Below are 22,419 nucleotides of genomic sequence, written 5' to 3'. Positions count from 1 at the left end.
TTTGGAGTCTTCGACGCGGACAAGGGTTCCGAATCCGTTCGCCAAGTCGCGGCCTTTCCTTCTCTGGCCAACCTTTTGATTCTATTACTCTCTTCTTTTTTTTCCCCCTGTTGGTGTTTTTCAGCCCTAACTACGAACCACCCACCCCCTTGACGACGGGGCTGACTGCTGCTGCTTCTGAGGGGCGGCGGCGCAGCCGCTGGCAGGTTGACTGGGAGTCCTCCCTGGGTTGTCGACTCACTATGGGTCAGCTGTCGCGTGTGATCTTATTTCGGGTTGTTTAGATTCGCTGCTCTGACTTGGCATCGCCAGCTGCGAGATATTGCGTTACTGGTCACATTTGACTTGGTTGCGGAACCGAGGTGGTGGCCGGGGGCTGAATCGGCTGCTCGGTGGATTGCCCGGTCCGTTGTAGCTCCGGGTTGTACTGCCCGCCGTCGTTCTGGGTAAGTACTAGTCTTTGCGGGTACCAACGCATTTCCAGCAGCCGAAGGGAGTTTTTTCAACATGTCATGTTCAAAGACGCATGAGCTAGGAAAGGCTTCGTATGCAATTATACGGAAGTCTGCGGACCTGCCAGAAGACCTAGAGCCCCGTCTACCCCATAAGAATCGCAAAAAACGCCACAGGAAAAGTAAACACCAAAACATGAAAAAAAGAATGGGAAAAAAGAGCTCCTAAATATCGTCTTGGAACAAACATGCTGATGCCGATGCCGATGATGATGCTCATGCTCATGCTCCCCATTCCAACCCAATGCCGACGCCACTGTGCCGTAAGAAAAGAAAGCCGCTCGCCTGCCTCCCACCGCCGAAACTGCCTGTAAATGCGAATTTTCCTCGCGCTATATGCTGACCCTTACTCGTACATGTATCATTCCCATTTTCGTTCTGAAAGCTCTTTGTTGTTCGGCCCGGGTACCTTAGTACCAGGTCGGCGGGACCGACCAGTGCCGGAGCATGGTGTCGACGGCCTTGTTCCACTCATAGTCGAAGCACGCCGCGAGTTGGGCCGCTTCTTCCGCCGACGGATCGCGACCACCCCACATCTCGGGCTTTGCGGCCTCAAGGGCGGAGTATCCGGAGATTAGACCACTGAGTAAGGCCAACATCAGTATTTACCTCTCACGCTTAGGGGGAGCGGGGATCTCTTACTCTTCCTGGATTTTGACGAGGCAGAGCCAGGCGAGGTTCCAGCTCTTGTTCGAGTTGGGGTCATTGCGCACGCGGACGTGGGCGTCGTACAGAATGTCGCTGCAGAGGGGATAGCTGCGCGTCAGCCCGCGCAGCTCGGTGAGGAGCTGGTTGCTGTTGACGTAGTAGTCCCATGCCGCCGTCATGGGGCCTTGGAAGGCAACGGCATCCTCTTCGTTCTCACACGTGGCTGCCACACGCTCAATGCGGCAGAGCTCCGTCAATGTGTTGACGCGGTGAGTCTCGAGGGAGTCGATCAGTTGCTGGACCGAGCGCTATAGTTCAATGTTAGCTTGCTTTCCCTAGGACAAGTGACTGAGGTAGTAAGAAACTTGATGGAACACAATCTCGTCGGAGTGAAGAGCTCCCATGAAGAGCTATGGGTAAATATGGGGACGGGATTGGGGATAGTACAAAGAAGAGGCCTTGACTAACTTGAACCGCCCTCGGCTTCTTACTGCTCTTGGAGCTGCGGTGGCTGGAGGATCCTCCCGAACGGCCGGAACGAGACGACGACATGGTTGATGGTGTTGAATAGGAAGGACGAAAGTTCTTAGTGAGACGAGTTGCCGAGAAAGAAGACAGGATATCTTGAACCGTGAACTGAATGTCGTTGTCGAAATGATCTTGAAGCTCAGCTATGTCAGTGTGTATGCTGCTGTCGATGCTGCTTCTGTAAAACTGAGAGTTCAGGCCGGGCGAGCTCGATGATGATATATCCTGTCCTCTTGTCTTCTCGGGAGTTGCGCTCATCACGATAGGGGTTAAGCTCTGAGAAGCTATGAAGGTCTCAGATCGTCCGATTGAGGTAGCCAGGGCCTGAGTGACGTCGATGGTTGAGGAAGCTCGAGATAGCCGTCGGGTTCCAAAAGTTATCCGCAGCAACGGTGAACGGGCAGGGCGTATGACGATGATGTGATACTGTGCATTCGCGGAGCCTCAGAAGTGCTACGGTACTCCAAGTCAGAAGCTTATATGTTGAAGTAACACCGAGAATGGGGCAGATATAGGTGCAGGTGGCTTGATTATCAGACACCGACCATTTGTATGCTCTATATGGTGACCATGGAAACAAGAATATGACCGTTTTAACGTAACGAAAAGCCTGCAACATTTGGTGATAGAGAATAGGTCGTCTAAGCCACTGGTGTCAACGGCCTGCACCACACCCTGCCATGCGAAGAACGAAATATGGGGACTCTAAACGTGGAAACCATGCAAAACGAAGCCTCTGTGGCCCAGGGCTGAGTCTGAGGCTGATGAAAGGCTTCGGGAAGTGGTCTGGGAGCACGGCAGTGGAGGGACAACGAGGACAAGCCATAAGAGGGGCACAGGGGTGGGCTTGGGCAAGGAACACCCGAGTCCGTGGGCAGGATCATCCCGCCCTAAAGGGCTGGCTGTGCATGAGATGCAGTAAACGGCGAGCATATTCGATCTTCTTAACGACTCCGGGCGCCAAAACCGGGAAGACTAGGGGGTGTGCATGTTCTGCAGAGTGGTGAAAGAAGAACAGGGGATTTGATCCGGTGATTGGCGGACACCATATAGTTGCTCGGCGGAATAACTGCTGACAGAGCAAAGCGTATTTTTGTCCCGGCGAGCTTCTAGGAGTTATCCAGGAGAATGACGACAAGATGGGCCATCTTGTGAGCCCCATTGCCGGGACGGTTATGCTGCCGGTGATGCATGTCCTGGGATGTGACAGGTGATGTGCAAGGATAACAGCTGCAGCCCTACCAATGGTTTTACGAAAACCGAGGTCTGATAGGTTAGCAGAGGAAGTGTCAGCGGAGACTAAGAGTTGCGCTGGCCCTAAGAAAGGCGACGTGAGAGTGGTGAGATTTTAGCAAGGGGGCATGTCCGTGGCATGGCACCCCAAAGCCGCTCACCACCAGCCACCTCCAGAATCTGATTGATCCATATACCTCGGTGGAATCTTCAGGCGGGGTGTGGGTTTTACGGCCGTTGAAGGATGCAGGGCAGCAAAACCAGGCAGTGGCGCTGCCTGCTGACAGGGAATGGAGGAGCGTTCCCTTGGCGGTCTGTCGGACCGTATGAAAACATCATATTGAAAGATGCTATTGATATGGACGAAATTATTGACAGTGAAATCCATTGTGCAACCTCACTAGTGAAATGCACGGAATAGAGTGATGGCGAGCGGGTGTCAATCCGGACGTCGTGGTGTACGGTGGAGGACCGGCATTTACACAGGCGAAAAAGCGGGATGGTGATATCCCTCAAGCAGACGCGCGATGGTAACAGCCCGGATATCGGTGACCTCACATTGACATTGTCGTATTGAGACGGTTTGGCCTTACAGCGGAAAAGCTAGTAGGATACCAACCCCTGCAGCCCTCGCTGATGGAGTAGTCCGACATGTGTCTTCTCATGTTCCCGCAGTGTGGTATCATCCCAGTCCCAAAAATCCGGTATGTGTGGCTCGACCTGCATGTGTGGGGGAATAGTTGATAGGGCTGAATGGCGACTTGGCTGTTTCGAGCACAGTCTGGTGGGCATGAACATCAGCAGCCCCGCGACTGGCATCATTGAGGGTAGAGGCCTCTCTGAGTTCCGTTTTCGGGCCGTAAATTTGATGGCTCAGTGACGTCCGTGAAGCTGATGCCGAGGAGATGCAGTCATTCGGGCGTGGGGATCGCCTGTCCTAGATCTACCATCTGGTGCCCGTATGTGTTGTCATCCTGGACACTAATGTCAGGGAGTCAGGGGTGATCTGTTCCAGACCGTGAATGCATGGCCATAATCACCTACCGGCCCTAGCTGCCCCATGGGATGGGATTGACCAATAATACTACCAAGAGTCTGTCTTGGTTCTGGAGGAAAACGTGCTGCTGAAGGTGAGGCTGTTGCAGCTGATGCAGCTACCCAACCCTCCTGGCAGATGGATCGACAAGTTTGGTTACATCAAAACGCGACCGGTCGATCACAGACATGGAAACGCTCGCATATTGATTTGTGCTGTCCTATGCGAGGCATTTCTGCAGTAAGCGGCGAGCAAAGTTGGTAGTTGTCACAAATGAGTGAGGCATCGGGCACGTCAGAATGGCTTGTTTCAATATTTGGCGAGGCAGACTCGCGGTCGTGGGTCACGAAGCGCCAAAAAGGACCAAACAAGCGCGCGGAGGGGCCGTGTAAAGCCAAGAGGTGATCCTAAGCGCGGGCACATTGTGAGTGGTGTGGTTTGCTGCGGTACGCGTCTAAAGAGAGAATGCCACCAGGAGCCGCGGCAGGACTAAAGGTGCAGGAGCCCTAAGACTGCCGAGACTGATGATGGAAGGAACTGCGGACCATCTGGGAGCAAGAAGCCCAAGGAACAACTTCCATGGAAACAGGTTGTGACAGGGCGGGCAGCTTCCAAGCTAGTACATAGTGGGTTGCCTGCGCCACGATGGGGGAACTCCACTGAAAAGGCTCATGTCCGTTCCTCATTCCAATCAAATGCTCTGAAGAGTCCGAGAAGGAGCATTGTTATTGGTTGAGGATGTGGCTCGTTCGGCAACGTGGTGGCTTCTACCTCAGCCCCCGGTTCAGAGGAATCCGAAAGGCTGAGGAAGCCAGAAACTTACTGTTACTAGACCCAGCAACCTGGATTGGGTGTTATTTTTCGCCGAGAGGGAGCCGGTTGTTTCCTCTTGACATGGACATTCCTATTTGGGGCATCTTGTCACGTTTTGCATCCTGTAGTGAGGTGAATACAATGAAACCGATGTTTTGTCCCCTACTTGTACTGCAACCTTTTCCGCGCTGACAGCTCGCTGTAGCTCCACCCACTGAATGTTTCCGCTGTTTAACATGCCGATGCGGAGTGCAAAAGTCTGATGCAACTCTTCTAACTCCACGGAAAGAAGCCAACATGCAAGCTCCCATCTCACACCTTGCGAGTCACACTTGCACGATCGCCTAGTGTCACGAAGACTTGGTGATGTTTGCTTGGAATCGATTAGTCCTACTTCTCTGCAGGTTCTGTTTTCAAGTGAAAAAGCGTTACTGTATCCAAAGCATTCACTCTTAATATGGTACGTATATATCAGGGGTATCATATTTACACGGCGGCAACATGTCAGCGCGCGACATCATGTACCATGATCGGTAAGCCAGACTACCTAACTCACGCCCGGTCAAGTGCCTTTTGGCCCCCACGTCTCTCATGGTGCCACCGAACTGAGATCGGGTTGGTGTGGCTTACGAATACTTACATCACCCAACGTCCATCGTCACGTGGCCTTCTCAACGACCTCCAATCTTGTCTGACTGCAGACACCGGCTATCGTATAATTTGGTCGACTCCGCCTGTTCTCCGCTTCCCGACATAATGGGACTGCAAAATTGCTGGTTTTCGTCAAACTCCTGCTTACCTCAGTCCAGTCCAAAAGGCTCGGCCATCTCCACGGTGCCGCTAGAGATGGCTGCAGTCCCGCTGACCACCTCCGGAAAGCGCCGGCGTTCTTAGAATGCCATCATTGACGTCAAATTCACATACTATGTACACGACTGAGGCCTCTCGAGTGGTTGGCATACCCGGTGGTTTTTATCAATTAGGGCGACCACAGATCGTCTGCTGTCCATATCATCAGAGCATCTCACCATTCTCTCCTTGTAAAATTCCACGTTCGTTCTGTTTACTGAATGAATTTCTTGTTCGTTAATTTAGAATCTAATCGTAAGGCTTATTGGTTTTCCTCGAGATCAAACACTCAGGGTCAATATTGTCCAGTGTTCCATTGTATGCCACCCCCAGGCCTGCCACCCAAACAAAGCAAGCCTTCACGCAGTCAAGTATTTTTTAACCGCCACCAAAGATTACCAAGCAGCCCAGGCCCCCTCAAGACATGCGGGTCGCCACTAAATGCATCCTGGGAGGGTTTTCGCCTCGTCTAAGACCAGATATCACAGTCGGTGGTGAAAACCTGGGGAGGGTTGCCCTCAGGCCACCAGTCCGTGGGCTTGCACATCCACTTGACTGTGTAGCAGTCCGAGATGCCGCCAAGACAGCTGAGGTAGCCGTTCCAGTTGGTGAGGACCTCGTCTAACCAGATGTAAGCATTATGTGGGCCAAAAACAAGGACCTGAAAGAGGCAGATACTCACTGACGTTGATCGAGGTCTCTTTGTAGGTGTCGGCAAGCGTCTTGCACTGGCACTTGATGTCATAGCCATCGACAATACAATCCTTGCAAGTCTCCTAGAACTTGCCGCTGCTAACCTGTCAGTAAAGCCCATCCCAGGAAGTCATGTGAAAGAGGGCAAGACCGACCCGGTATGGTGCTCAGGCTTGATTTTGAGATCGCCAAGAACATTGGCAATGCAGTCATTGAGGTTGATGGCGGAGAAGGAGGATGCACCGCAGATCTTGTCGTCGCAGTAGGTCGTGACGGTGCCATCACCACGCAAGGTGAACTGATTGCCGTCGTTGAGGTAGCCACATCCCTCGTCGAGAAAGCCGGCCTGGGCAACCTTGGTGACACCAAGAGCAAGGAAAAGGCCCTTGAGAGCGGTGGTGGAGGAAATGCCAATCATATTGGGGCTGACTGGATATGACCGTTTTGCAGTAAGGTTCTTTTGTGTATGTTCACTGGTGCTGTAAAACGGAAGAAGGTGGGTTAAAGAAAATGAAGAAGTTTGTGAAGTTTTGTGGGAAGGTGTGAGCAGTAGATGAAAGAGAAGGTTGTGCGAGGGCAGTTGTAGTTTCTGCCTGGCTCCTTCTTTCTTGAGAAGATTTATATGCAGCTCTAATGGTGTTAAAATCTTCCAGTTTTTTCAAAGCCCTCGTACTTCTTTGGTGAATCACCTGATTTGGCTTTGGTTCAACCGCACTCTGCTGTTCCTTCCAAATTGAAATATTCATTGACGAGGATTGACAATTCCAGAAAAAAATCTCAACATTCACTGAAGGTAAGCGTTCTTTCCATATGAACAGTTCTCAACTCGGCTGATAACCCTTTCATCTGCTACCTATCTTCAGTGAGGCGTCTTTATTCCATCTAGCCATTTCTCTGGATTACCTCACACAGTCCCTTCCACATACGCCCTTTGAAATACAGGCAAACTTCACCCTTGAATACACAAACACCGATACTAACACACGTCAAGTACGTCAAGCACACCAAAATGAACTTCTGCACCATCATCACCTGCCTCCTCAGCTGTCTCTGTCTCCTTATTCAAGCACAAGACGACTCCCCCACTAAGACTGTTGCCTTGGAAGCCAACAAAACCATCCCCTCGACTCCTAAAACAACCGTCACCCAGGCCGCCAACTCCATCTCCGTCTCCCCCATCGCCAGCTCCTATCCCACCCCCATCAACAACCTCGAAACGACAGACATCGCCGCCCTCGACGACAGTAAATCCGATCCAGCAGCAGGCTTCATCAAGACCTGCGTGGCATGGCAAGTCTGGGACGCCAACAACTACCTCTGGGCCCGCTGCCGCGCCAGCGGCCGTCACGGCAAATTCTTCTGGTCGCGCATCGGTCTCGACCACATGCTCGGCAACGTCGGCGGCCGCCTCGTGTACCAGAAGGAAGGGTACTTCTCGTCCTCTTGCATCTCGTGCCGCCCCCGCCCGTTCACCGACACCTACTTCCAGTGCGAATGCCCTGATAGCAAGGGGGAGTTCCAGTTGACCAGCATAGATCTGAGTTAGTTCCATCCCGGCTTCGGCGTCTGCGTTCCTCGTTATGAGAGATACCCCGACGTATCTCTGTCTCAATGCTAACAGAGTGCCGCAGACAAATATCTCGGCAACAGAAACGGCTTCATCTGCTCCGAATACATGTGTGGTGTCCGCGAAGATCCCTCCCCTGCTGCGGGTCAGTAAACCAGCAACGATGGGGAGGATGTGGTGAAAGGGGAGACGAATGCCATCATCGGCTAGGGGCTGCGGTGATTTAGATATAAACCAGTTGGACAGTGAACGTGAATCAATTGGCTATTTTCGTTTCGATGCAAACCAAAGAATATATCTGTTATGAGCACCTTTAAAGTGCCATGAAAGGAATAATCATATCAACCAAAGAACCCATTCCGCATTTTACCATTTCATATCCATGGATGGTTTTCTACCAGCAAAAACACTAATACTTCATTACCAGCTCCCCACATTGGATAGCTGCCTCGAACTCTCACCCACCAGGAAGGAGTATTGTCCGGTCGTAACCATCACCCAGTTTTGCTCGTCGGTATCCCAGTAGCTGAGATCACGACGCGTGAGGTTGAAAGTGACAGTCTTCTTCTCGCCCTTCTCCAAGTTGAACTTGTCAAACCCACGAAGCACCTTGACAGGGAAGTCCACATTGGGAACGTTCTTCGGGTAGGAGAGGTACAGTTGAGGGACCACCTTTCCGGCGACCGCGCCAGTGTTGGTGACCTCGGCCTTGACGGTCACGTACGTTTCCCAAAGGTCGGGGTTTCCGCCTTCTTCACCACCAGCTTCGGACAGAGGCTGCTCGGTGTGGTATCCGTCGGGGTAAGGATAAGGTCCCGTCACAATCTCGTCTGTCGAGTCCAGGTACGGATAGACGTACTTGTCCAGTTTACGGAACCCTTCAGGAAACAACACCTCCTTTGGATCAGGGAGTTTGTTGCTGAACTTGGGTGGCTCAGCAGCTGGTGCCGGACGAGAGGTGGGCAGCTTCGACTTGGGCTTCACCTCCTCAACGACGACGTTGGAGAAACTGAATGTCGTGTACGACTTTCCGAATCCAAACTCAAACCGGGGCTCGATACCCTTCTTGTCAAAGTGTCGGTAGTCGATGTACAAACCCTCGGAGAAGTCTTGCTGGGGCACAACGCCATTTGGCAGATACAAGATTTGACCGGCAGGGCCATAATCCTTCAAGGACTTGGCGATAGTGTAAGGGAGCTTGCCGCTGGGGTTAACATCGCCAAAGATGACATCGGCAAGAGCGTTTCCACTTTCCTGGCCAGGCAGGTTGGCATAAAGCACGGCTTTGATGCTGGGGTGTTCGATCCAACGCTCCATTTCAACCGGGCCGACGGAGTGAATCACAACGATTGTATCACCGCCCACACTATTACCGGCGCCGCCCTTGCCGCAGTTATCAGCAACCTGGAGGATGAGATCATCGCCTCCCTTCTGTAGTTTGAGATCATTGCGGTCTCCGCTGACGCCCTCCCAAGCGACAAAACCTTCGCCGGAGTCGGCGTTGGCGAAGACGATGCAGATATCTTTGTCGTTCAAGATCGATGGATCCTTTTTGAACGGAGGCGAGTTGGTCAGAAATTCCGAGAGCTCAACCTTGTCGGCCTTGAAGCCTTTCTTGAGGGCTTCGACTGGAGGCACAAGGTAGGGGAACTCGACAGCTCCGCTGCCCCATCCCGAGCCTAGGGTACCTTGGTTGCAAGCACGATCCTTGCAGTAATTGGGGCCATTGCCAGGGCCGGCGTCCTCACCGAAGATACCAATCTTCAGCTTACCTTCGTGACGCTTGCGCTTGGCGTCGATGAAACCCTCTCTGCTAATGGGCAGCACGTTTTCGTTCTTGAGAAGAACAATGCCTTCGGCGGCAACACGGCGTGCGATATCGGCGTGATCGGCTTGGACGTTGACGTACTTGTTTACCTCAGTTTCTTCCTGTGGGGTTTTGCTTCCCGGTGCGAGCACTCCCATCTTGTCATCGGTCCACGAGGAGAAGTTAGGAAGCTCGTTGGGAAACTTCTTCTTGTCGTCCTGACCCAGCTGATACCACGAAGCAACAATTCGGACGGCCATGTCATCAAGTCTGTCAATCGGCACTGAGCCGTTCATGACCGCCTTGGTAAGCTCAGGGCCCCAGAGAGACTTGCCATCCGCCCAAAACAGTCCGTCACCAGGCATAGTCATATCAAGGCCAGCCAAGGCACTTCCAACACCGGATCTCTGGGCGAGCCAGTCTGACATGACGAAACCTTGGAAACCCATTTCGTCCTTCAGAATTCCATTGAGAAGCTTGGAGTTTTCGCAGCCGTATGAGTTGTTGATTTGATTGTAGGAGCACATGACACTGGCAACGCCGGCCTTGACGGCATCAAGGAAGGGCCAGGCATAGAGCTCGTGCATGGTTCGGTCATCAATGTTGCTAGAAATGGCGTTGGGCAGGCCCCATTCCCAGCTCTGGCGGAAATGTTCTTGCTCGTTGGCAACGAAATGTTTAATGGTTGCCATGACGCCTTCCTCTTGGATACCCTTAATGGTCTCGGCGGCAGCAATACCTTGCAGGTAAGGGTCGGAGCCAAAGCCCTCCCAATTGCGACCGCCAGCAGGCATACGACCGAGAGGTCCGACACAGGGGCCAAGCAAGGCGTTAATTCCCTTGCCTCGCGCCTCCGCGCCGTGCGCCTTGCCACGTTGGTACATCAACTCCCTGTTCCAGGTAGCGCCGACAGTAACACCTGCGGGTAGTGCAGTTGCGTTATCGGCGAAGCGAAGACCAAGCGGACCATCTTGCAGCTGAAGTTGCGGAAAGCCGACATGAACAGCAGGACCGGTGGTGCCGACAGCCAGACCCATCATCCAGCCTGTTCCAGTCGTAACGTTCACCTTTTCAGGCAATGTCATCTTGGCGACCATCTCCCCAGCCTTCTTGTAACTCTCTGCCCAGTTTTTGGATATTCCACCTTTCGGAGCAGGGTACCATGGTGGCGACAGGCCTGTAGGAGGAGGACTCTTGAACTTCTTGAACATGACAGCTCCTCCGGCGCTAATGACAACCCACATGACGAAGATGACACCAGCGAGAGCCCAGCATAGCCTTGAGCGGCCACGGAAACAGTTCTTGAGCGCTTCTACAGGCCCAATGCGTTTGCCGGACAAGAAGGCGGGCCTAGGGAAGGAGGACTGATTCTGTTCCTCGCGTGGCAGGTAATCGGTCGCATCGATGTCGGATCCATCTTCGGAATCCCTATCGTAGGATCGACGTGTCTTCTCCTCGTCCAGGAGTCTCTCCTTACTGGGATCCATGGTGGGCGTGGCGATGGATCAATTCGCGGTGATGATGTGTGATTGTTTTAAGGTTGATGGAAGCCAATGGCCCCCAGCTTTCGTCTAGGAATGGGCCCGTCGTCGATGGGCAGGCTGGACTCTAACAGCTTGATCTGGCAGCACGATACAACCGGTAAACCATTGCTCGATGCGCCCCCAAAAAGACGTGTTAGGGAGAATCGGGTAGGAGATTGAGCTCGAAGTGATGAGGTCGACCCGTCCAGCTGTCAGCAACCAGTATGTGAATGATGTTGTAGTAGGGACGCGGAGTAGGGACGAGAAACAAGTCGTGCTTCGGACACAATTGGAGTGTTTGCCAAAGTGAAGGAATGACAAAAAGGGCAAGAACGGGGAAGGGCGTCAGGTCTGTTCTCTTAGGTTTCGGTTCGCACCTCCCGCAGCATGCTCTAGCGTTTGCTTAGCACCTGGGCACGCTTTAAAGGGACTCAGGACTTGAGAATGTTCAGTTGAAACAGTGGGGGGGAACACCAGCAGGACAGTCCCCCGCTTGGGCCGCTTACCCTTGTCCGGAGTGATGTCAGGTACATTCTTAGTGGCCTTCCCCACTGATTGGTGCGGGACCCTCCGGCCGCACGGGCCTAGCGTGCCTTGAGGAGACAGTGGGAGTGCAAATCCACCACTGAATGCCTTCTGTCACTCTTGACCGCCCTCCGATTTGGTCCTCCACGAGACCCATCTGGTGCTTGTTCCAGTATTGAATCCCATCGACCTTGTCTGTCCCGCCCGAGGATTTTCCGTTCTTCTGATGATGATCCAGTCTCACAAACCGATGCCGAGACAGTATATCCACCGCCGAGTAATGGCCAATTCGGTCGGCCTGCATGTTTCTCTGTTGGTCAATATGAGGTTCATCACACAGTGGCCATTTGCATCTCATCAAACTGGAGCAGAGGACAATGGGTTGTCAGCATATTTCAAGCGCTTAAATTAGAATGATCGAGTCTGGGGTCCAAAAAGAAAGGAATGTGATGCATTTTTCTTATGCATCATTCTCGTCTACCCGACAAATCAGAGACATTTTGTCTCAACTAAACCAACATGAGCAAGGCAACATGAGCAACGAATGACACCTGTTGATCTTGTGAGTAGTCTCGGGATCTCAAGTCCGATGCGAGAAACAAATTTCGGGAGCACCTACAGGCCCCAACTTACTTCCATGAGGTTCTGTGCAGTGTGTTCTCTGCCTAGACGAAGTCAAAATTTGAGAAAAGCACCGGAAAAAGAACGACCATCCGATAACTGTTCACATTTGAACTCTGATCTGTTCAATAATGCACCGCGGCAACCTTGTCTACAAATAGTACATCCACTACTAGGAGTAGGAGCCGCTCTTGGCTGTTCACGTAAGCAAGCCCAGAGCCACGCATGAAGGGTAAATGTTCAACTGTGTATGTACTCCGTATCGTTTATCGGAGACTGTGGGTTATTAACACTCACCTAGCCCAGTTGCGTTAGAGAACACCAGAAGTCCAAAACCAAGTGCACATCATCTTCAATGTCCAATCAAACTCTCTTCAATAATACTCAATAAGTAGTAAGATCAGCATCCAGGGCTAGTGTAAAGTGTCAAGGGAGAACTTCAATAAAAAATCAAGCCGCATGCAACTAGAGCAAGTAGCACAGCATAGAAAGTCAATCTGTGCCGTGTGATTGAAGAGTTAGAGGGGGAAAGATGACTCTCGTAGTCTGTTTTCAAATCATGTGTTGCCTCCAAACGGCACGGTTCCAACGGAGTTGCCACTTGGCTGGACGGAGGATGGGACGTCTGACAGAGACGTAAGATGTATCGATCATTAGCGGTTGGGAACCTTCGTGTTTCAGTCAGCCTTTCCGCGATGGAGCTGGTACCCTCTGCAGGTGGGGGTGACAAGCCTAAGCCCTATCTATCCATTTATCGTTGAGAAACAATAAAAAATAAAAATAAAATAAAAATAAAACCCCTCCGTTAATCAGGCTTATTGTTGCCGAGCTAACAGCGAGATAGACAAACAGCACTCGTGGATTGGTAATTCGGGCATCAAGAGGTACTGACAGCGGAGCGAAAAAGACGAGATACGGAGCATAGCGGTACGTATCATGACGAAGAACGGGATCCACCAGTGGAGATTAGCAAGGGTATCTGACGAATAAGAACACACCGATAGGGGGCCGGATAAGTAAAAAATTTCACATGGGCCAAGGATGCGATTCTGCTTGGTGGATGGGACAAAGAGTGTAAAAAAAAAAAATCGCGCCCGGACACCCAATCTAAAGGGAAAAAAATAACTTGTGTTGCGACGGGGAATACAGGTTCCCTCCTGCTTACTGCACACACAACTCCGAGTCCTAAAGAGAGAGAGGACTGACGAGAGCGCCCTTCTGCTAGATTCTCACTCCTTCCTTTCGTCAGCAGCAGAAGTGAGGCCTTTTTCGCGCTCTTCGCCTATTCCGAAATCCTCCTTCCTCTCTCTCCGTTTACCCCTCCAAAAAAAAAAAAAAAAAGCGCGGGCAGTCGCTTCTGATGCCTCACCCAGTAACCCCGCCCTTATCGCAAGAAGAACACCAAGCGACGATGACCGTCGTGGCCAAGGGCGAGGCCCCTCCCCCGCCAACTCAGGAGGAGGTCTCTGCCTTTATGCACTCCATCTTCAACGCTGCCACTTCTGCCGCCTCCGTCGATGCCGCCTACGGCCTTTGCGAAGTCCTGAACAACACGATTGGATACCAGGGTCTGCTGCAATATGGTATTGTCGCTGAGGTCAAGAAGGCCGCTGCCAACAAGAAGTCTGGCCAGATCCGCGAGTCTGCTCAGAACCTTCTCGGCGCCCTCTTTGAGCGTCTTCCTCCCAAGTCTCCTTTGAGCGAGGTTGTTTTCCTGCTCCAAGATGGTGGCTTGGTTGCCTGCTCGCTCGACGCTCTCTCTGACAAGGGCTCTGTCGTTCGTGAGTCTGCACAATATGCGCTGGACGCTCTCTTCAACAACCTGAGCCCCGAGGCTCTTGTTGTTGGCCTGCTGCCCGCCCTCTCCACCTACCTCAGCAAGAAGACCGGAAAGTGGCAAGGCACCGCCGCAGCCTTCAAGATGCTGCAGAAGATGGCCGACAAGGCCAAGCAGACTGTCGGCTCTACCCAGGAGCAGGCCGAAGAGCAGGATGTCCTGCGCGAGGCCATGGGAACCAAGTTGGCCGGTCTCATTCCCATCGTTGAGGGAGGCATGCACGACCTCAAGAGCGAGGTTGAGAAGCAGGCCGTGCAGACCATGACCTCGCTCACTGGCCTGCTGTCCAACGACGACGTTGCTCCTCGCATTCCTCTCCTCATCGACACCATGCAACATCCCTCTACCGAGACTCTGCGCAAGGCCATTCACGCCCTGTCCATGACCACCTTCGTCGCCATCGTCACTTCGCCTGTTCTGGCTCTCCTGACTCCTCTGTTGGAGCGATCTCTGAACACCCCTACCACCGCTCAGGAGGTGCTGCGCCAGACTGTCGTTGTCGTCGAGAACTTGACCAAGCTTGTCCACGACCCCATCGAGGCCCGAACCTTCTTGCCCAAACTCCAGCCTGGTGTTAAGGGCGTCTACGATCGCGCATCCCTTCCCGAGGTCCGTGAGCTTGCTAAGAGAGCTTTGGACGTTATGGACAAGGCTATGGGTGACGACAAGGACGTTATTGAGCGAGTCACCGGCGATGACGTGTCCAAGATTCTCGACGCTGAGATCAAGAAGAACGGCGGGCTGGTTGGCAACGCCGACATTTACAAGCTGGCTCGTCCTTACATGTGCGACCAGGTCGCCGAGGACGTCAACCACCGTTTCGTCGGGCGCATTTCTGCCAGGATTGCTCCTTACCTTCAGGCGCTGGTACAGACTGCCGACGCTCACACTGTTGTTGCTGACGCCGTCCAAAAGCACTACGTGGAGGAGGATGAGCGCAAGTACGGTGTTCCCGAGAAGGAGGACGATGGCGAGACCGAGATTGTCAACGCCCACTTCTCCTTGGCCTACGGTGGTATGCTGCTGCTGTCCCACACCAACTTGAGACTTCTCAAGGGCCACCGTTACGGTCTTTGCGGTCGCAACGGTGCCGGCAAGTCTACTTTGATGCGCAGCATTGCCAGTGGCAAGCTGGAGGGTTTCCCACCCCAGGATGTCCTCCGTACCATCTACGTCGAGCACAACCAGGGTGAGGATGCTGATATCAGCATTCTGGACTTTGTCTTGAAGGACGCTGAAATCGCCGCTCGTGGCAGGGACAAGGTTATTGAGGTTCTTGCTGAGTTCGGTTTCACCGACGGCCCCGATGGTCGCCAGTCTCACAAGGTCGGCTCCCTCTCCGGTGGTTGGAAGATGAAGCTTGCTTTGGCCCGTGCCATGCTCAAGGGTGCCGATGTCCTGTTGCTGGACGAACCTACTAACCACTTGGATGTTGCCAACATCGCCTGGCTCGAGAACTACCTCAAGACGCACCCCGACATTACCAGCTTGATCGTTTCTCACGACTCTGGTTTCCTTGACAACGTCACCACTGACATCTACCACTACGAGCCTAACAAGAAGCTCGCCTGCTACAAGGGTAACCTGGCCAACTTCGTCAAGCTCCGTCCCGAGGCCAAGAGCTACTACACCCTCTCTGCCTCCAACGTCCAGTTCAAGTTCCCGCCCCCTGGTATCCTCACTGGTGTCAAGTCCCAGACTCGTGCCATCATCCGCATGACCAACGTCTCGTACCAGTACCCCAAGGCACCAAAGCCTTCCCTGATGGAAGTCTCCTGCCAGCTTACCCTGTCTTCCCGTGTGGCTATCATTGGCCCCAACGGTGCGGGCAAGTCTACCCTCATCAAGATTCTTACTGGTGAGGTCATCCCCACCACCGGCAAGGTCGAGAAGCACCCCAACCTGCGTATCGGTTACATCAAGCAGCACGCCTTGGAGCACGTTGAGATGCATCTCGAGAAGACACCCAACCAGTACCTGCAGTGGCGTTACGCCAACGGTGACGACCGTGAGGTCCACATGAAGCAGACTCGTATCCTCTCCGACAAGGACAGAGAACAGATGGACAAGTTGATTGACCTCAACGACGGCAAGGCTCCCCGCCAAATTGAGTCTCTTGTCGGTCGTCAGAAGTACAAGAAGACCTTCCAGTACGAAGTGTAAGTAACCATTGCATCCCCGCCGTCAAATCCCCTTCAAAAAGCTAACATGGCGCAGTAAATGGCGTGGCTGGCTTCCCAAGTACAACACCCAGGTCTCCCGTGAGACCCTGATTGAGTGGGGCTTCAACAAGCTTGTCCAGGAGTTCGACGACCACGAGGCTTCCCGCGAGGGTCTCGGTTACCGTGAGCTCCAGCCTACCGTCATCTCCAAGCACTTCGAGGACCTCGGCTTGGACCCTGAGATCGCCAACCACAACGAGATCGGTTCCCTGTCCGGTGGCCAGAAGGTCAAGGTCGTCATTGCCGGTGCCATGTGGAACAACCCCCACTTGCTGGTTCTTGACGAGCCGACTAACTTCTTGGACCGCGATTCCCTCGGCGGTCTTGCTGTCGCTATTCGCGAGTTCAAGGGTGGTGTCATCCTTATTTCTCACAACGAAGAGTTCGTCGGCGCCCTGTGCTCCGAGCAGTGGCACGTCAACGACGGCCGCGTCGCCCTCCGTGGCAACGCTGCCATTAACCTCGGCTCATTCGAGGACAACAGCCAGCCCGGCAGCGGCGCCGTCAGCACCGTCGCCTCCACGGCAGTTTCCAGCGCTGTCAACAGTGCCGTCAACAGCGGTGTCGAGGATAACGCAGAGCTCAAGTTCAAGGCCAAGAAGAAGAGGAAGAAGACCAAGAAGGAGCTCAAGGAGCAGGAGGTCCGTCGCCGTCTGCGTCACATCGAGTGGCTCAACAGCCCCAAGGGCACCCCCCACCCCGCTGACACGGACGACGAGGAATAAGCTGGTTCCCTCTCATTTGTCCGATGTTTTTTGCGACGGTAATATGATGAATGCTAGTGTCTAGACGATTTGCCGGAAAAGTGATTTTTGGTTTTTCTTGGGATATGGGGTAGATACAGCTGCTATTGTGTGCTTTCGTTGTTTCTTTCCCACGGGAGAGAAAAGGAAACAACAGCCTATAGCAGAGAACCCCAGAGAAGCGATAGAGTATGAGACACCCTGAGCCCCGCCGGGCTCTAGACGGAATGAAAGGGTACACCATAGAGGCGTTCTGCATATAGACGGATTGGGATGGGCGGATTCATTTCTTTAGTCAAAGGACACCCTAGACAGATATTCGAACGATGGACGAATTGATCCAATTACTTTTTACTTTACTTTACTTTGTTTTACGTCTTGATTGGCTGGCCAATGTGTGTGAACTTCTCTGTTATGTTGTCTCGAAGCAAGCGGGTCATGGCATTGGGCGTACATGAGTTATCATTTATCTCGGAAGACGAATGGATTTCTCGTCAGACCTCGCTTGCTTCGGCGAGACCAGACTTGCTTCGCGGTTTCGCCATGAGCTCAGTAGGCAAGTACCTCTGTTGAATAAAAATAAAAGAAATAATAACAATATTCTGACATTCCAGCATACTAATTAATACCCCCACCCTCCGACGTTGATACCTTATATGGCGGGATATATTCTCGTCTCTCGTCACTCTACCAGCTCTTGATAAACTGCCACGAAACGAAGAAGTCAACTTTGACGCGGTACTTCTGACTTGCGAGGTGATGTGCAATACGCCTGTACGCCCTCTGCCCACATTGGCATGTATTCTTCAGAGCAGGCACCGGCTTCAGATAACATCACTAACCTTTGACCAACGACTTACTGTCCCACTGATTGGATGTAAATAGATAAGTATCAGGCACAGCCCGACATCGAGATGGGGTTTGGGCATCAGGAACTTCCTCACCATGTCTTTTTGCTCTTTACCTGACTTGACTACCTTCAACTGCACTGTGAATATGGCCTTGGGGCCTGGGTCTGTTTACTTTCCTGTGCCGTAGATTCCCTCCATTACTTCCAGTGCCAGTTGCCCGAGAGTTTGGGGAACACTCGGGAATTCTCAAGAGGCGTTATTTAAGATAAATGGGCAGCTCGAGTTGCAAGGCAAATGAGTACGCATAAACATACATCGCATATTTCGGGCCGTTCCCAGCCACATTCATTCGGGAGCAACAATGAAAGCTCATGACAGCCAGTAGTATCGTTCACTTGAGTCGAGGCAACAGAACAGATTTAGTGGTAACGATTTTGTCTAGATTGTGTGTAAGAAAATCCCATCATCAGGGCGTCCATTTTGTACCGTCATCTACTTCATGTTCTTTCCCTTCGTCCAATTCCAGTTTTCCCTGGTGCCCTTCTTGGCCACCAACCTCGTGGCAGTAAAGATTAAGCTTTAAGAATAGTAGCAAACATATTTGCATGATATCTGGGAAAAGAAGAAAATTGAGAGCCCTGTCCATCATTCCATGATGTGCTCAAGCTGGAATCTAGGTATCAATCCTGTTGCAACTCCATCCAATGTCTATAACGATGCGGAAAACGCCCAATGCCCGCTGCTGGGACTATACAAATATTGATCGCCTCGTAGGGCCCATTTAAATAACCAATTACGCGCAACAAAATTCTCGCAATAAATCGCTTACCACGAGAAGGTCATTAGCGCAGGGTTGAGTGCGATGGGCAAGAGGAGATGGCTGGCAGAGACGGTGGCCATCGGCAGGATGGCAACGAAGTCGGTAATGCGCCAGTCGTGAGGGACGAATGGCGCAACTGCCAGAATGATCATGCCAGCGATGAAAACGCAAGAGAAGAGCATGGAGAATTTGAACTATTGAAAAGCATGTCAGCAATTTGCTCGGATGAGACTGGAATCCAAAAGGTACTGTGCATGCCCTTATAAGGCGCTGCGATTGGTGAAAACAATCGCTGGAATGCGGGGGAGACCGCCACCAAGGGGCTGACAGAGCTGAGGGAGTAACAACTATAAAAGCTTACCTTCTTCAAAACCTTTGGCACTTCGATGAAAAAGTTAGAGAACTCGGCCTCCTTGGATGTCGCACCCCACGTCATGTCGATCTCGAACATGTGAGCCAGAAGAGCCTGGCTGACGTGCAAGCTAAGACCACCGAGGAAGATGGCGAGGAGGAAGGTCCACTTGATGTTCTCGAAGAAAGCCCAGAGCAAGCTCTTCTCACCGACACGGTAACGCATCACAGCGAGCGCAACGTTTCCGAGACCGTTGAAGACGATGATGATGGAGAACCAAACCTGCCACGAGTCGACATAGTACTTGTCAAGGTATCCATTGTACCAGCCCATGAGGAAGTAGTTGACAGACGTCATGATCCAGGCGGCGCCGATAGCGTAGTAAGTACCAATGTATGAAACGACAGTGATCTTGGAAGTGAAACGGATGTTGCTGAACAGGAACTTGCGGAACAGAGGGGTGAATGGACCTCTCCAGAGCCAGGTGCGGATAGGGTGGAACAGAAGCTCATTGCAGCCGTATGCGTACTTCTCCCAACGGGCGAGCTCGTCGTAAACGGTAAGAGACACACCTTCCTTGAAACCCTCGCCAGCCCATGCGGCTAATCGGATGATATAACCGTTGCACTGGAGACGAAGCGACATATCGAAATCCTCAGACACGTGAGACTCGGACCAGAACTTCTCGTAACCATCCTCATCAAAGTAGCCGACCTGCTGGATGGCGCTCCAGCGGAGGATAGCGTTGTGACCGACAAAGGGGGCGACGTCACCATTGGAGACGGTGTATCGAATAGCGGAGTAGATGAGGTTGGTAAAGAAGGTGATGCCGTTCTCGAAGTAAGTGTGGACGACCTGCATGACACCGGAAGAGAATTGCATAATGCCAACATCAGGGGACTGCTCCATCTCGGAAACGGCATCAAGCAAGCAGTCGGCGGGGATACGAGTGTCAGAGTCGATAATGAGGATGTAGTCACCAACACGAATGTTGCCGTCAGCCCAGGCACGGCCGTCAGCTTCGAGAACTTCCTTGAGGGCTTGCTCATAAGCCTGGGCTTCGTCGTGCTGAGTCCACTCGGGAGGGCGGTTGATCTGCTGCAGCTTCTCCTCAACCTTGATGGAAATCATGAGGGCGTAGTTCATGTTGGAGGCCTTCTTAAACTTGCCGCGACGCAGGAAACCGTCCTCTCCGTGCTTGGGGCGGCCGACCCAGCCGATGCTATGGTCGGCATAAAACTCAATGCGGGCGCGACGATCCTCCTCGGAAATCAGCTGAATACCATCATCGTTGATGAACATGTTGGCAGAGCCTCCCTGAAGCTCGTAGGTGGACATGGCCTGCTTGATGGACTTAACCGTGGGTGCAATGACACCGCTCAGACCCTCCTTGTACACAGGGCACTGGACAGTGATGTGAGGAAGAACCGAGTTCTGCAGCCTTGGGGGAGGGCGTGCGGAGTAGAACTTGGAGTTGATGGACAATTGACGAATAGGACCGAAGATCTGGGCCAAGCAACCGACAATGACCTGCGCGAAGAAGAGAGTGAAGAAGATCTGAACCGGGAAGAGGGCTATGAGAGCCAGACGAAGGTACTCTCCATCAACGGAGACTTCGATGGCGAGCTGTCTCCAGGCAGCACCGAGAGAAACAGTGACGAGAACAAGAGTGATGGAAACCAGGTAAGTGTTGAGGAGGTGAACAGGTCGCTTCTCCGGCTTGATCTCACCACTCTCCTCGTCGATCTCATAGTCGGCAACGTTGGGTCCCTTCTTTTCATCACCATCTTCATCATCAGCGCCAGCCTTCCAGACCAGCTCCATGAGCTCTGACTCAATTGCCTTGGCTCTCTGGACAAGGTGCAGTGCGTCGTCGTCCCAGACAATCAAAAGACCTTCTGATGCGACAAAAGCAGCAAACTGGTGCTTCCTTGCCCTCGGCAGGTCCTCGATGGTGGGCAGAATCTGGACCCGCAGACCGTTCATCAGAGGCACATCGACAGCGTCAGGAGTCCACTGAAGGAAGGTCTTGATGACACGGGAGTTTACGGTCATGGCGCACTGAACATTGAGAGCAGCGCAAGCCATGGCGAAGGGCGAGTTGCCCAACTGCGGAGGGCAGGCCATGTACTGGCCCCTGGCCTTTCGCAGAAGAACACCCTCGATCTCACCGGATCCGTCGCTCACCCACAAGTGGGAGCATTGTTGCTGGTAGAGGTAGTTGACCATGACCTCGTGCTTGATGTCGTCGAGGAACATGGAGCTGCCGTTAGATCGTGTCGAACGGCCGGAGATGGACTGAGGGCGAGAGTTGTATCGGGGAGTAGGCGGTTGGAGTTCCATATCGTTGGAGCTTCCCTGCTGGGGTGAACCCTTCTCAGACACCACAGGAGCTTGGTTTGCGCGGCCGGCCTGGGGTGGGCTGGGTCCGCGAGGAGCCTCAGGCTTGTCAGCCTTGAAGTAGCTACCGATGCCCATCTTGTCGATATTGGGCTCACGGTGCCTCTGGAATTGGTGAGAAACTTTGCAGAGCAGGGTCGGGGAACTGCCCGCTCAGAAAGTCGAGTGTGTTGAGACGCAAGATGTCAAGTGACGTCGAACTGGACTAGATGATTGTTGGGATAGCGAGTGTACAGGCTTCTAAGTGGAACCCGAAAAACAAGAATAAGCGATTGTATAGAGACGTTCAAGCTACCATGGACGAAGGCGATGGTTGTCGAGTCGAGGAATTCAGACCGTTTGGCAAGCGACAAGCCGATGAGGATGCACCTATAGAAGAAGGCAAACCTCTGGTCTCTATTGAAGACGCCTCGAGTGTTAGTCCGATAGACGATCCCGAGGGAGGAAGGAAGGGAAGAGGGCCGAGGCGATGGACGAGGACGAGGGAGAAGTAAGAAGGTTATTGAGGACACAAAGGCGCAGGAGAAGGACAGGCAAGAAACACGGGCGATCCAATCGGGCAAGGCGTCGATGAGCGTCGCCAACAAGACCAGGGATGAGCAGCGCGGGTAGTGCAGCAAGCCAGTCTTTCAACCGAGAGGCCGGTGGGCAGGAGAGAGAGGGTGGTAGTGGTGGGTGAGTGGGGTGGGTTGATTAGAGGAATCCTCTCTGAGCCAGGGCTGGCCGGGGCCTAAAGTTGGCAGCTGAGAGCCAGAGCGAGAGCAAAAGCAAAAGAGCAAGGATGTCTTTAGGTGGTTGAGGGCGGTGATACGGATGGAGGATACACGTCGTCGTCGTCA

The 22,419-nt window shown here is 52.8% G+C and overlaps 6 protein-coding genes across 6 annotated transcripts; 2 read left to right on the top strand and 4 right to left on the bottom strand.

Annotated features, from left to right (window-relative positions):
- Positions 1-922: 922 nt before the first annotated feature.
- CTRU02_206861 (uncharacterized protein) lies at positions 923-1,946 on the bottom strand (the record flags this gene model as incomplete). Its single annotated transcript, XM_036733074.1, has 3 exons — positions 923-1,094; positions 1,155-1,468; positions 1,629-1,946. The coding sequence occupies 3 exons, from the start codon at positions 1,944-1,946 to the stop codon at positions 923-925; spliced, it is 804 nt and encodes a 267-aa protein (XP_036575205.1).
- Positions 1,947-6,088: 4,142 nt separating this feature from the next.
- On the bottom strand, positions 6,089-6,730 carry CTRU02_206860 (cvnh domain-containing protein; the record flags this gene model as incomplete). The annotated part of the gene is made up of 3 exons (XM_036733073.1): positions 6,089-6,240; positions 6,302-6,395; positions 6,464-6,730. The coding sequence occupies 3 exons, from the start codon at positions 6,728-6,730 to the stop codon at positions 6,089-6,091; spliced, it is 513 nt and encodes a 170-aa protein (XP_036575204.1).
- A 591-nt stretch (positions 6,731-7,321) lies between these two features.
- Positions 7,322-8,032, top strand: CTRU02_206859 (CVNH domain-containing protein; the record flags this gene model as incomplete). The annotated part of the gene is made up of 2 exons (XM_036733072.1): positions 7,322-7,853; positions 7,944-8,032. The coding sequence occupies 2 exons, from the start codon at positions 7,322-7,324 to the stop codon at positions 8,030-8,032; spliced, it is 621 nt and encodes a 206-aa protein (XP_036575203.1).
- A 267-nt stretch (positions 8,033-8,299) lies between these two features.
- Positions 8,300-11,173, bottom strand: CTRU02_206858 (beta-glucosidase 1 precursor; the record flags this gene model as incomplete). Its single annotated transcript, XM_036733071.1, has 1 exon — positions 8,300-11,173. One exon carries the CDS (start codon positions 11,171-11,173, stop codon positions 8,300-8,302), a length of 2,874 nt encoding a protein of 957 aa, XP_036575202.1.
- A 2,542-nt stretch (positions 11,174-13,715) lies between these two features.
- CTRU02_206857 (ABC transporter) lies at positions 13,716-17,139 on the top strand (the record flags this gene model as incomplete). The annotated part of the gene is made up of 2 exons (XM_036733070.1): positions 13,716-16,351; positions 16,410-17,139. The coding sequence occupies 2 exons, from the start codon at positions 13,716-13,718 to the stop codon at positions 17,137-17,139; spliced, it is 3,366 nt and encodes a 1,121-aa protein (XP_036575201.1).
- A 1,694-nt stretch (positions 17,140-18,833) lies between these two features.
- Positions 18,834-21,658, bottom strand: CTRU02_206856 (glycosyltransferase family 2 protein; the record flags this gene model as incomplete). The annotated part of the gene is made up of 2 exons (XM_036733069.1): positions 18,834-19,022; positions 19,190-21,658. The coding sequence occupies 2 exons, from the start codon at positions 21,656-21,658 to the stop codon at positions 18,834-18,836; spliced, it is 2,658 nt and encodes an 885-aa protein (XP_036575200.1).
- Between the last annotated feature and the right edge of the window lie 761 nt (positions 21,659-22,419).

The sequence above is a fragment of the Colletotrichum truncatum genome (assembly GCF_014235925.2).
Source record: "Colletotrichum truncatum strain CMES1059 chromosome Unknown Contig_0004, whole genome shotgun sequence".
Classification (NCBI taxonomy): Eukaryota; Fungi; Ascomycota; class Sordariomycetes; order Glomerellales; family Glomerellaceae; genus Colletotrichum; species Colletotrichum truncatum.
This window is presented reverse-complemented; position numbering and strand designations above follow the sequence as displayed.